At 42.0% G+C, this 13,976-nt stretch overlaps 1 protein-coding gene across 30 annotated transcripts in view; it reads right to left on the bottom strand.

Annotated features, from left to right (window-relative positions):
• Positions 1-11,759, bottom strand: part of F5 (coagulation factor V) — a 70,231-nt gene extending 58,472 nt beyond the window's left edge. For 15 of the 30 annotated variants that reach the window (XM_049112315.1, XM_049112311.1, XM_049112317.1 and 12 more), the window contains exons 1-3: positions 11,565-11,759; positions 9,048-9,130; positions 2,832-2,954 (exon numbers count right to left, since the gene is read on the bottom strand). In XM_049112315.1, coding sequence (XP_048968272.1) covers positions 2,832-2,954; positions 9,048-9,130; positions 11,565-11,731 — 373 coding nt within the window. In that variant the 5' untranslated portion in view covers positions 11,732-11,759. The remainder of the gene's footprint in view (positions 1-2,831; positions 2,955-9,047; positions 9,131-11,564) is intronic. The other 15 variants (XM_049112330.1, XM_049112312.1, XM_049112333.1 and 12 more) reach the window with 1 other exon arrangement.
• Positions 11,760-13,976: the final 2,217 nt, after the last annotated feature.

Genomic DNA, 13,976 nt, shown 5'->3' with positions numbered 1-13,976 from the left:
TCCCCACAATAACCTTCAGTGGGAGGAATTTCGCCCATCTCACAGATACAAAACTAAGGGTGAGTGGTAAAGAATATTTCCCAAATTTAAAGCCAGGCCATTCTGGCTTTAAAGCCAGAATTCTTTCTATGGCTATCTTTTCCTTCTAGCTGATGAGAGTAGGTCTCCAAATCCTTGGTGGGCTTAAGGATTAATTACCAGAGAAGCAGGACTGCTGTCAAGGTTGGATCATTGATTAGTTAGATCAAGCAGCCACAGAGGCAAGGACTGAATCCCGCCTTAGGCCTATCATAATGTCTCAACCTCCCACCATCCATCTCTCAAGGACCTACCTTTGCAAAAAAGGAATCTGGATCCTCATGTAGCTGGCTCAGTATATGGTTAATTGATTTCCACCCTGCCCCAAATAGTTTAAACCATAGAGGAAGGCTATCGGCCAGGGTGAGTGTCAGGCAAGAAGTGGATGCTGTATTTTGATGCAGAGAGCATGCTAAAATGAACAGAAGACGTCATACCATGAAGGGCATTCTATCTTAAATAGATAGGGCTTGCATCTCATTTCCAAAATAAAATTTCATTTCCCCACCAATTTGTATTTACCTTTCTTAGGTTTAGGAGATTAGGGGCAATGATCAGGTGACCAGTGGAAGTGGTGGGAGCATCTTAAACAATCGCTTATAGATGACTACTGGCTGTGGGGGAGTGTAAGAACAAATAAATACACAGTAGAGGAAGGGGGGATAATGTTGCAATTGTTGTTCCCTGTGCAAACAGCCCAGCTGGAGTACAAAGTCCACAAACCTTATTTCCTCCCACATTTGAAACAGAACCAGGATGTGACATTTTGGAGGTTCTTCCCTCTAGCCTTACTCTGCTGAATTCTTGATGTAGTTATCTGGAAGCCTAATAAGTAGGTTAAATGGTTGTTTGCTATTCCATTGTATGATTTTAGGAACATAGGACTCTTGCCCGTGCTGCCTCACTCAGTCTTGCCAAATTGGCTCATTAAAACGCCTGAAATTTCACAGTTAATCCTTCATTGTTTTTCCTCAAGCCAAAGATTAAGTGCTAATGCAAATACTCCTGGGAAGGGTAGTTCATCGACCTATTATCAGTTATATATACCTTAGTTGGAATGAGTTTGATTACTAATCTACACACAAAAAAAATCAATGTAAAATTCACTTTGTAACCCATAAATTATCAGATAAATATGAAGTTATCTGAACACATTTAAAAATTTATAGTGTAAAAAAAAACAAAAAAAAAATTTATAGTGTAACAATTTGAATACATTTCAATAGATGTAACAATTCAATTGAATTGTTCAATTTGAATACAATTCAATAGATGTAACAATTTGAATACATTTCAATTGAAGAATCAACTTTACCTCATGTCTAATATCTATCAAGTTTCATTATATGCTAGATACTATTCAAAGATTTCATGAAAACAAACCTACATAGGGTAGGTATGATTCTTATTCTCATTTTCAGGTGAGAGACATGAGGCACAAAGAGGTTAGGTAACTTTTCAAAAGTCACACAGCTAGTAAGTGTAAGCCATGATTTGCACTAAACTGTCTACTTCCAGAACTTGCACTGTAAACCACTTTCTTACTCAATTGCCCCCTTCAAAGATATTATGGCTGGAACATATTGGAGAAAGAGGATTTGTGAGTCATGTGAGTCCAAAGTCTTCTAAAACTGTTATTATACCAATATCTATTGCAATGTGGATACAATTTTCTTATATCAGCTCCTAAGAGAACTCCACTGTGCTTGTTGTGGTCTGAACATCAGCATAATGGAAATAATAAGAATGATGTCAACAATAGGTACTTATTGTCATGTGGCTGATGTGGTCACTTTTATCTTTGTGATCTTGGCCATTGTTGTCATCATCATTGTTGTGGTTTATTGAAGGCTTACCATGTTCCAGGATTCATATTTTATACACTACCTAAACAGTCTCATTTTAATACTCAAAGCAACCTTATAGGGTGGGTATGACCTTATTTATTTATTTATTTATTTATTTATTTATTTATTTATTTATTTCCATTCACATTTTATAGATGAAAAGACTAAAGCTCAGAGATGTTAAGCTCCTAGAACCAGAAGTGATGCAACTAGAAATTGAACCTAACTCTGCCTTCAAAGCTTATGTTCTCAACCATTTCACTTTGTTCAAAGTTTTAATAATACTTTTACTACGATGACCACCACCACTACCACAAAATACCACTTATTAAGTGTGCTTTATCTGTCGGGCTAGCCCTCTGTCAGGCTAGTCCTATGTCACTACTTCAAGCTGTGGTTTATGGGCTATATCCAGTCAGCTGCCTGTTTTTGTAAATAAAGTTTTACTGAGACATAGCCATACTCATTCACTTAGACATTGTCTGTGACTGCATTTGTATTAAAAGGTAGAGAGTTGAGTAGTTACAATGGAGATCCCAAAGCCAATCATACTTACTATCTGCCTTCTCACAGAGAATTTTGTGGACACCCTTGCCTTAAGCCACTTGGCAATGTGTATGTGTTAGTGTTCTCATTTTACAGATGAACATACTGGAATTTAGAAAGACTAGGTAATTTGCCTATCCAAGTGTTAAAGAGCAAGAACCCAGTGAAAACCTGAGGTCTAGATGACTCCAGAATTTGTTCATTTTCCTCTCTGAAACTTACAAAGGCGATAATTTTCATAATTACCTGTTGAAGGAAAGATTTCTCTAACATGTCGCTAATGATCTGGTTTTAAATGTCTGACACTGGTGTTAGAGTTGTACATTTTCCGCTGCCAGAGGAATATTAAATTACTCTTACCTTCTGAGAATTTGCTGTATTTAATTCCTTGAGGATGGATGCTTATGGGCTTGTCTGCCTTATTCTTAAAGTGAACTTTTATGATGTCTCCAACTTCAGCATATAGAGTAGGCCCAAGAAGTCCTATGGAAACAAGGATTTATAATATATCTGTGTTCATGACTATCATAGGTGAAGCTGCTAAGCACAGAGATATGCAGAGAATCCCATGAATGACAGCTGTCGTTCCTCCTGGTCCTAAGGCTGGCCTGTTTGTCTTCATTCTAGAAGGCTTTGCCAGTTCATCATCTCTACATTGCATGTGATCAGGTCAGGACAGGAAGGTAAAAATGCTTGGATTGGGCACAAAGCAAGTAAAGAGAGTGGAGGAGTTCTGACCAATGTCTACCCCCTTCTGACCTCTGTCATTTCTTGGAGATTATTGCCTTCAGTCAAGAAAAGAAAGGTGTTTATTTTCAATTATGTGGGGTGACTTGAGGAAAGGCGGCTGACTCCCTGATGTGGGAGATTTCAGAGACTCAATGAAGTGAGGGAGAAAATCCCATGGTACTCCGGCCCTGAAGCAAGTTCACAGTCCCTGACGCAAGAGTGAGCTTGATGTGTCCAAAAAACAGTAAGAAAAACAATGCAGGCAGAGTGAGAAGACATGAAGGAGGGGCTCATGTGTGGCTTTATGGGCCATAGTGAGGACTTTCAATTTTCTTCTACGTGAAGTGGGAAATCACCGGGGCTTTGTATAGCAGACAGACACGGTCTGATGTGTTTTAAAAGCTCATTCTGAAAAAAAGGTAAATCCTAGCTGCTGTGTAGAAAACAGTCTGTGTAGTGATGGGAGTGGAAACGGGAGCAGGTGGTACAGACAAGGCAGCATGAGCAGCAGTGAAGTAAGTGGTGAGAAGAGGTTGAATTCTGGACATTTTGAAGGTAGAGTCAGCTGGATTTGCTGATAGGTTGGACGTGACATGTGAGAGAGGGAAATCAAGGATGACCCTGAGGTTTTTAAATCTGAGCAATGGGGTAAACAATGTTATCAGTTACTTCAATGTGGAATACACTGGGACAGCAGTTTAGAGGTGCAGAAATCAAGAATGAAGTTTCACTTACTACAGGACAGGTATTGTGCTAAATCCTGGGGCCACATGGATAAATAAGACATTGTTCCTGTCCTCAAAGAGCACTCACTAGTTGGGGATAAATATATGGTAGGAGCTACCACTGATATGTGGGCAAAGTGCATACCAGGGCCATTTCAGAGATTGGGATTAGCTTGTACAAAGGGCCTGTGGCACTATAAAACTTGGCCTATTAAGAAAACTGACAGATGGCCACAGTGAAGGTAAAGTTTAACAGATAAGATAGAGAGGCAGAAAGTGAGGCTGAAGGCATGATCAGAGGCCCCATCATGTAGGGCCTTCTAGACCTTTTAGAGTTTTGCCTCTAAGAGTATCTGGAAGCCATTAAAGAGTTTTTAGCAGAGGTGAGACATGGATTTGGGTTTTAAACCTCTGGCTGCTTTGGTGGAGGATAAGCTGGGGAGAGCTCAGAGTGGATACTGAGAGAACAGATAAAAGGCTCCAGGGGGCAATGGTGGTGACTTAGTGTAAGGTTATAGTAATGGAAGTGACAAGAACATAATAGAGATCTACTAGGAGATCAAACTGTCAGGATTTGATGGATGGGATATGGGTGGAGGGTGACGGAGACCAAGTTGCCATGGATGGCTGGTGATGTTCTGGCTGGGGGGCTGGGTGCAGGAGGGTACCATTCTCTGAAATGATGACACTGCAGGAGAATTTTGTTTGGTGGATATCAGAGGCAGAATAATGGCCCCCCAGAATGTCCACATCGTAACTCCTGGGATCTGTGAATACACTACCTGGCATGGCCAAAGGGGCTCTGCAGATGTGATGACTAAGGTAAGGATGTTGGATGGGAGAGTTTCCTAGATTATTATCCAGGGTTGGGGGACAATATAATCAAGGGCCCTTATAAACGGGATGGGGGAGAAGCCCTCTTTCCCTACTCCTATCTTCTACCTGCAGTTTTTTTCCTTTCCCTGAACTCCCAGTCCTAGAGTTTATACTGATCTTGTGCCTGAAGCTTTTGTTTGTTTTTGTGTTAGCTCTGCACAGGACTGTGGAGGTCACAGTGTTCAATTCTCATTTTAGAGTTAGTTACAAAACCTGGGATGTGGAGGCAGGGAGGGTGGCTTGTTCAAGGTCATTCAATCACTGCGTGGCATTGCTGGGGTTAGGACTCTGGTCTCTGGACTCTTGAACCAAAGCTTTCTCTACCATCTTGCACAGAGCAAGTTCAGAACCACCCCCTTTCCTGAAATGGCTCCAATTTCTACACCATTTTTGACTCCTGGCCACATCTAACTCCACTAGCTGACCTCTCTCTTCTGGCTGGTACCTTTAGTTCTACCTCCTAATGGAAGCCCCTGCTGGCTATTCCCAGTGGGGATGCCCAAGAGCCCAAAAGAGTGCTGACTCTGTTGTCACTGTGTGCACTGCATTTTGTTGCCATGGTGGCCTTGCTCAGGTGATTTGTTTGTTGGCATCACATGGCTACAAATGCCCGGTGCCCAGGATAAGTCTCCTAAGTTATTTAACCTAATAAGACCTCTTGCTGCAATGAATAGTTTGAAGCATTTATTTGCCTCTCCTTTCTGTTCCTTTGGAATTAAGGCAAAACAAAGGGATGTTTTCATAAATGCAAACCAATTACCTTCCCACATGTGGGCAAACACATGCCTGAATGTTGCCTGTGCTTCATCAGCCTCCATCAGCCAGATGGCCTGGGACCCTCCCCACCCCTCCTCTGTGCCAGGCACTGCAGCCAGGGAAGGAGTTGCCTATCTTGAGGCCCCAGGAAGGTAGCACAGTGTGTACCCAATTTCATGCAGTTTTGGAGTTGAAAAGGACAACATGAAATCAGCTAATCCAATCCCCTGTGTTCAGGTGAATAACACATTACAGAAAACAGGGCAGCCCATTGTTGTAGCTATTTTAAAACCCCTCAGGGGCAAACATTTCATAACCTTCCTTGAGGAAATTCAGAAAGTCAACACTAGTCATTTTAAAGTCCCAGACAGGATTCTTAAAATAAGCCCAGCCCCTCCACCTGTCCACATGTGTGCAAACCTCCCCAGACAGGCACATTCAGACCCCTAGTCCTGTAAGTTCACCCCTACTCTCAGTTACAGTGACTTCTGGGCTCATACTGCAGAAGTATCACATGACTTGTTTGGGGTTCAGCTAGAATCACACAATCCAGTAGGGGAGCAAGAAATAGGGGAAAGGTGCCAATGACCTAGAACCAGGCTGGGGAATGGAGCAAGTCACAGAGTCAATGGCAGTGTTTAAACCTGGAGCTTCTTAGGCTTTACCCCAGATTTGACTCACTGTTTCAGCTACTGTAGGGATACAAAGATGAATAAAATACTACCCTTGCCTTTCAGGGATTCATAGTTAAGTAACTTTGGGAGTTTAGGAGGAAGCTGCTTAAAAATGGTATTAAAATGCCTCAGAGTTCACATAAAACAAATGTGTTATGAGATACACAGGGGTTGACAGGTGATTTTTAAGGGCACAGGGCTTAAACATAAATTTATGACCAAGGTCTACTTCTAATTAATGAGACTAAAGCCGGAAATTTCTATAAAAGGTAATCATCTCAAAGGATTTTTTTAAAGATTTTATTTATTTATTCATGAGAGACACACACAAAGAGAGAGAGAGAGAGAGAGAGAGGCAGAGGGAGAAGCAGGCTCCATGCAGGGAGCCTAACGTGGGACTCCATCCTGGGTCTCCAGGATCATGCCCTGGGCTGAAGGCGGCGATAAACTGCTGAGCCACCTGGGCTGCCCTCAAAGGATTTTGATTACAGTGGCTCTCCTCTCTAAAAACTATCAACAATTCTTCCTGTTCAGAAAATAGTCTCCAGCCTGGCACTGGCCTTTCCAGCACTTATGGTACTCAGCACAGTGCCTTACACAGCCCAGACATTGAAATTCAGTTAACTTGGTCAGAGCCACAAAAGGTAAGGCTCTCAAACACCTGCCCAATTCCTCTATTTCCCAGGCCTAATGAATATGCTTCCCAGTTCATTTTCCCTTTACCCACCTACAATTTAATTTAATGAAATAGTTAAGTATCTGTTGTACATACTAAGCTTGGAGCTGGAGCTATGAAAATGAAGAGACTCTGTTTCAGAGGACAGGAGATCCTTCAACTTTCTGCCCACAACTACAAACTCTATTTTAGTAGTAACCTTACTGTCTGTTGCCTTTTTGGCTCCTGTGAAGTATCCCTTCTACCTCAAGCTAATTCAGCCCAAACTCTGAATCATATCACTTCTTATTTTTTCTGAGTCTGGTTTCAGCAATTCTTCCTCAGACGTCATTAGCCTCCCCTTTTCTGTCAGATATTTTAGGTCACTGTATTCTTGTTTGTAAAACTCCGAAGTATTCTTAAGCCCTTCATTCCCTTCCAGAACTACCCTGTCTCTCCTCACATGTGGAGCCAAGTTTCAGAAAAGAGTTATCTATAAGTTACCCCTGCTTCCATTTTCCCCATTCACTTCCATTCACCAAGGGAGGTGGCCCTGGGGAAAGTGGGTAAAGAGAGTTTCAAGAAGAGGGATCACTAAATGTCTTAGTAATGTCAAGTGGGAAAAGAACTGGAAAGAAACTAGCGGTTCTGGCATCTCAGGGTCATGGGTGCCCTCTTTTGAGAGTGAGTTTCTCAAAAGAGGATTTCTATGAGTGGATTTCTATTAGTGAGGATTAGAGAGGGAATATATGGAGAGGAAACAATATTACAGAGAACAGAGTAGGCTGCTCATATAAGAAAGGCAAGACAGAGGAAAGGCAGGTGATGTCAAGGGGAGATTTTCTTCTACACAGGGGTTGATTTGAACATAGTTGTTGAGTTTTAACTGAAGGGAAGGCTCCAGCCAAAGACTGAAGATAAAGGGAGATCAGAGGAGGCAGGATGGAAGAGTTTGCACAGAAAGGTAGAAGGGTGAATCTGGGTGTGTTGACCAGTCTTCACTTGGTTAGTATGGAAGGATGAGTGATTACTGATCAGGGGACCCAATGGAGGAAGTTCTCTCTTCATGGCCTCTATCATTACTGTGAAATATGGTACCATATTTAAGAACCCGAAAGTCCATTCAACCTACATTCTTTGATTAAAGAAGAGATGAGGAAAGGAGTTCTGGATTGCTCAGTCTGTTAAGCATCTGACTTGGGCTCAGGTCATGATGTCAGGGTCCTGGGATGGAGCTCCACATCAGGCTCCGGGCTCAAGGCTCTGGACAGCTTCACACTCAGTGGGGAGTCTGCTTTGCCCTTTTCCTCTGCCCCTCCCTCACTCATACTTTGTCTTTCTCTCAAATAAAAAATGAGGAAAAGGGAGATATTTTTCTTTGAAAATGATAGCTGTTGTATACCTCACACTAAATAAAACAGGAGAAGAGATGGGAAAAACAGATGCAAAAGAGCCAGCCATATATGGTTCCTTGGAATGAATCCAGAGAGCTGGATAGAAGCAATAGATCATTTGTTAGGGTTCATCTACATTCAGTAAACTATACCATAAGCTCCAGGAAGGCAGGATACGTCTCTACCTTGTCCATTGTGGCATCCATAGTGCCTTCTTCAATGCCCAGCCCATAGCAGGTGCTCAACAGTAGTTGGTTTGGTGAATGAATAAAATTCAGACAAAGATTTTGTTTAGATTTTTGATCAGTGTTAAAAATAGCCAGCTTCATGGGCATGTTACTCACGGGCCAGACAGACCCCATGGTGTGATGTTTTGCTGATACTATTTTGAAATTCTCAAGAATATGAATCTAAGGCCACATATTTTCATTTTTCTTTAATTTAAATTCAATTTGCCAACATATAACACCAGTGCTTATCATATCATGTACCCACCCCAATGCCCATCCCCCAGTTACCCCATCCTCCCACCCACCTCCCCTCCAGCAACCCTCAGTTTGTTTCCCAGAGTTAAGAGTCTCTCATGATTTGTCACAGTTTCATTTTTCACTGGGCCCCACAAATTATGCAGCCCATATTGGTTAAAGACAACAAAAGCACACAGTACTAAAAAATGTCGCAAAACAGTTATTTCAGATATCCAAGAATATCAAATTATCATAGAGATTTATCTTTAAAATTAAATAATGTATGTACTTCAGGCTTACCTGAAATTTTGGATCGTGGTTTTTCTTTCTGAAAATATGGTTCATACTCTCTGTAGACAATTTTCTTAAAGGAAGTATTTGAGCTAGAAATAAAGTACAGAAATTAATTTGAAAGTCGTATATGACATCTACATCTCACATCACAAAATGAATGGATTTCTCGTATCTTCAGATAGGTAGTAGGAATAATGGTATTTTAATTGTATTTCAGAAACCAGGGTTTTACAAATATGCATAATAGGTGGGGTTAAAAAATGATTATTGATCTCTTCAAGAATATTCTGTTGTGATAATCAGTCTTTCCCAAATTTAGTCTGTCCACTAATCCTGTTACTCAGAATCTATTTTCTAAAAAAGAACCCATGATTATTGGATGAACCCAAACTTTAGGCTTAGATCATAAATGACTAAAAACATAACCAAATCCTTTATGAATAAATACATGGTCTGTTTTTTTACCCGATGAACCACATACAGATTTGAATTATTGGGGAACATTATAAAGAACCACTGATTTGTTGGACTCTATTTCTAATTGGGAAGTTGGAGAGGGCCAATGGAGTTAAAGCCCTGGGGATTCATACTGGAAATAAGCAAACAAATGAAAAAGGCAAGTCTTGGAAAATGCAAGTCACTTGTCCAGAGGAGAAACAAGGGATAAATGGCACAGCCAAGTCACAAAGAGGTGAAACCATTGCGTTCGTGGTAAAGAATTCACAGAAAGGGCAACAGGTAGAGTAGAACCCTAGAACCCTAGAGAGAAAAAAAAACATATGTTTTTATTTTCAATATCTGTTACTACATACATATAAGTGACTCAATAAGTTTCCTTAGAAAAGTTCTCAAAAACATTTATGTCAGACTTGGGATAAGAATGATAGATATGTTCCACCTCTGAAAGGCATTCTCCTGCTAATATTGGATGAAGTAAGGGGAAGGATCTTTGTTTTGTGCTAAAGTAGACTTTGACAAAGAATGGAGTGGTATATGTTGATCTCCTTATAGTGAGTATCATTCTGCTGTAGATGCAGGACACTTGATCACCAGTTCTTAGTTTAAGCAGTTAGATTTACAGGTTAGATTTTTTCACAAGAAAGTACCAGAGAGAAATGGCATGATTTGAGGTTCAAAAATATTGACAGTTGGTCTAGGTTATCATTTTATGGTTTTGGCTCAATAATTGACACTGGAAGTATTAGAATTCTGGAAACTTGACCACAGGGTGAGGGGATCAGATAACCAGTCATGGTTCCCTCTGGACTCCCCACGTGAGTTAGGCTTTTGCCCTACGTGGTTCTGCTTCCAGAATTCTGCTTGTTATTTTTAGAGTTAACTACAGAAGAACAAACTTCCAAGCATAAGCACAGAGTACTCCAGCAAAGACAACAAGCAGGTTAATGTCTGCTCATGAGCAAAAGAGATTAATGTTGGAAAGCCTGTGATTTTCTTTGGGGTTTTGGCAGTTCTCTAAGGGTGTGGGTGTGATCTAGATCATCAACTCGAAAGACAATATTTAAAATGATGTTTTTTAAAAAAGGATTTCTCCTCAAAGTAACCCAGTTAGAAAGCAATTCTTTAAGGCGCTTAATGTTATACACTACAAGACTCTTAAAATATTGCATTATTTCTGGCTGATTGCTTTGGTTTTGTAATCATAAAAGAGGAACTTGTCTTTCACAATCATTTAAACTGTGATATTAAGTTTTAAAAAATGAGTCATACTGAGAGGTTTACCAATGAAAAAATATAAATATAACTAACTGGAAATAGTGAGTAAGTCCTATAATTTATCTAATTTCTGGGAAGTCTTATTTTTATCCTTTCAATTAGGAAAAATAGTTTTCAGTTCAAAAATAGTTTTATTATTTAAGCCACCTTTTAGTTACATATGTCTGTTAATCGTGGCCTTTCCAAAGTAGCAGGGTAGACTATATCCCATGGACTAAGAATGTGAAAAAAATGAAGAGTCACATGAAGCAGAAGAAAAGGTAAAAGAACAAAAATGTTGCATGTTTATGGACTGATGGTGGTTTGAACGTCATTTGTAAGAATACAACAAAATTATGGCAACTTGGCAATTGTTATTGAACAATCTGCTTAAATAAAAGACAATGCATACATCCTTAGTTTTAGAAGATGAAGCTATGTGGAGAATGGAATAAATAATATGTAACTGGAAGTTCTATAAAAAAATACTAGGCTACTAAAATCTGGAATGGGACTTTGCAGGAGGGCTAATGAGGGGGCTGGTGCCTGGTGCTTTAGAATCAATCAATAAACTAACAATCAATCACACCAACAAAACTATTAACAAACCCTTCAAACAGCATCTAGACAACAAAACTTCCTATCTAACACACTGTATTATAAGAAATAAGAATAGCAGTTTTGTTTTAAAATGAGTAATATAGAGTTTTAAATGAGCAATATGGTAACCCCCCCCCCTCTTTTTTTAAGCCATGGAATTGCCAAGGGAAAGCTCCCCAAAAGCTCACTCGGACACGGGACCTGCCTCACCTGGGGTTGGTGGGCTCAGGGCGGTAGTTCCAGCTGATGCCCTGAGCAGCCACGTAGAACTGCCTGAGCCGCGCCGCTTCGGCCCCCCAGCTCCCCCAGCTCCCCCAGCCCGTGCAGCTGGCGCCCAGCAGCACCAGGACCCAGAGGCGCGCGCAGCCTGGGGCCATGGCTCCTCTCGGGCTCCCGCGCGCCGCCGCCAGCCTGGGACCGCGGATCGCGCCCCGCTGCAGTGCGCCCCGGAGGCGGCGGGGGGCGGTGTCCTCCTGCCCCTCTGCTCCTCCGGGTGCCGGGCCGCGCAGCCTCCCGCCGCCGTCCCCAACCAGCGCCCTTCCAGGCAGGGGGGTGGCTAGGTCACCGCCCCCGATGGAGGAGGTAAGGGCAGAGCGAGCCGAGGAGTGAATGTGTCACCGCAGGTGGAGACAGCTCCGAGATCAGATCAGAGGCTCTCGCTGCTGCTGGCGCCGCAGTGCGCGGGGATTCCTGAGCCACAGGCCAAACCGCTCCTGCACTTCCACCTGCTGAGGCCACTGGGGCAATAGCCCCTCACCACCCACCGTAAAAACTGCCAGGGCGAAGTTCACGCTTGCAAGACCCTCTGCAATTCCCAGTGCAATGTCACCCCATGCCCTCAACTACATCAGTTTCCCTTGGTCTGGGGGAAAGGGTACTATGCTCGTTAGGGGCACGGAAACATTGGAATCTGGTGAGAAAGCAGGGAGATGAGCACCAGAACGGGGCCTACAGGCCTGGACCACTTTACTGATTTTCTACCCATGCACCGTTCTGTCTTGATGAGGGTCTGTGGCCACAAAAGTAGCAGAGCAGAGACAATCAGCAGAGCAGACTCAGTTGCACTTACTAGCTGTGCGGGCTTGGGTAAGTGACTCAACCTCTTTAGGGCTCAGTTTTGACATCTGCACAAGAGGGGGATATGAATTTTTCCCAGATGCAATTGTTGGGAGGATAAAAGGATATTGTGAGGTGTCTAATTCCAGAGCACGTAACACATGTGTATTACTATGATTATGGTTTTCTTGTGTTTCTTGGAGGATCTGGCTGTTTCACACTGCCTTAAGATCATATTATGCTATTGATAGAAAATCTGAGAATATATTGTCTGAAGCATCATTATAACTGTTCAAGATTCCCTGAATCAGGGCAGCCCGGGTGGCTCAGCAGTTTAGCGCCGCCTTCGGCCCAGGGCGTGATCCTGGAGACCCAGGATTGAGTCCCACGTCGGGCTTCCTGCATGGAGCCTGCTTCTCCCTCTGCCTGTGTCTCTGCCTCTCTCTCTCTCTGTGTCTCTCATGGATAAATAAATAAAATCTTAAAAAAAAAAAAAAAAGATTCCCTGAATCTGCATTCCTCCAAGCTCCTGTCTTATGGTTTGTATCAATTGATTTGATACATTGCCTGGCACTTCACATGAGGTCTCCATGATGTTAGGCTCCTCCACACTCACTCCTCCCATACACAGTCTGTTTCTTCCTTTGCTGATGTTACTCTGTGGACTTAGAATATCCATCTCTTTCTCTTAACTGAACACTGCTTCAGTTCAATCAGAGTCCTACCTAGCTCCTTAATTCTGGACTCAAATAGACTATTTCCATTTTATAGATTACAACACTATTAAAATATAATACTCGTATTAATTACCCTCTATTACTTTGTGTCAGTGTTTATTGTTTCCTCAATTGGATTATAAACTGTTCAAGAGCACGAACAGTGCCTTACTCTTTCTTCTCTATCTATAATAGTTTGAAGCAATCTATAATTGGTTTGAAAGCTGATAAACCATCAGAATTCCCTGGGAGAGCTTTTACAAATTATAGATTCTGACTCAGGACATAGGACTGTTAACTATTGTCCTTTAATACCCAGCCTAGTGATAAGCAGTCAGAGATGCTATTGATGCTGTATCAGAGAAACTTTTTAGTTATTTTTTAAATTTTTATTTATTTATTTTTAAAGATTTTATTTATTTATTCATGAGAGACACACAGAGAGAGGCAGAAACATAGGCAGAGGGAGAAGCAGGCTTTCCACGGGGAGCCTGATGCGAGACTCTATCCCAGAACTCTGGGATCATGCCCTGAGCTGAAGGCAGATGCTCAACCACTAAGCCACTCGGGTGCACCTGGAGAAACTTTTTATTTTTATTTGTTTATTTATTTATTCATGAGAGACACACACAGAGAGAGAGGCAGAGACACAGGCAGAGGGAGAAGCAGGCTCCATGCAGGGAGCCCGATGTGGGACTCCATCCTGGGGCTGCAGGATCACACCCTGGGCTGAAGGCAGGCATCAAACCGCTGAGCCACCCAGGGATTCCCTAAGGAGAAACTTTTTAAAAGCAATGTGTTCCTAAATCCCAAGGTTACTACCAAAGGTCTTGCAAAATTACCGTAACTC

The sequence above is a fragment of the Canis lupus genome, chromosome 7 (assembly GCF_003254725.2).
Source record: "Canis lupus dingo isolate Sandy chromosome 7, ASM325472v2, whole genome shotgun sequence".
NCBI lineage: Eukaryota > Metazoa > Chordata > Mammalia > Carnivora > Canidae > Canis > Canis lupus.
Note: the sequence above shows the minus strand (reverse complement) of the source record. Positions and strands in the feature narration are given on the sequence as shown.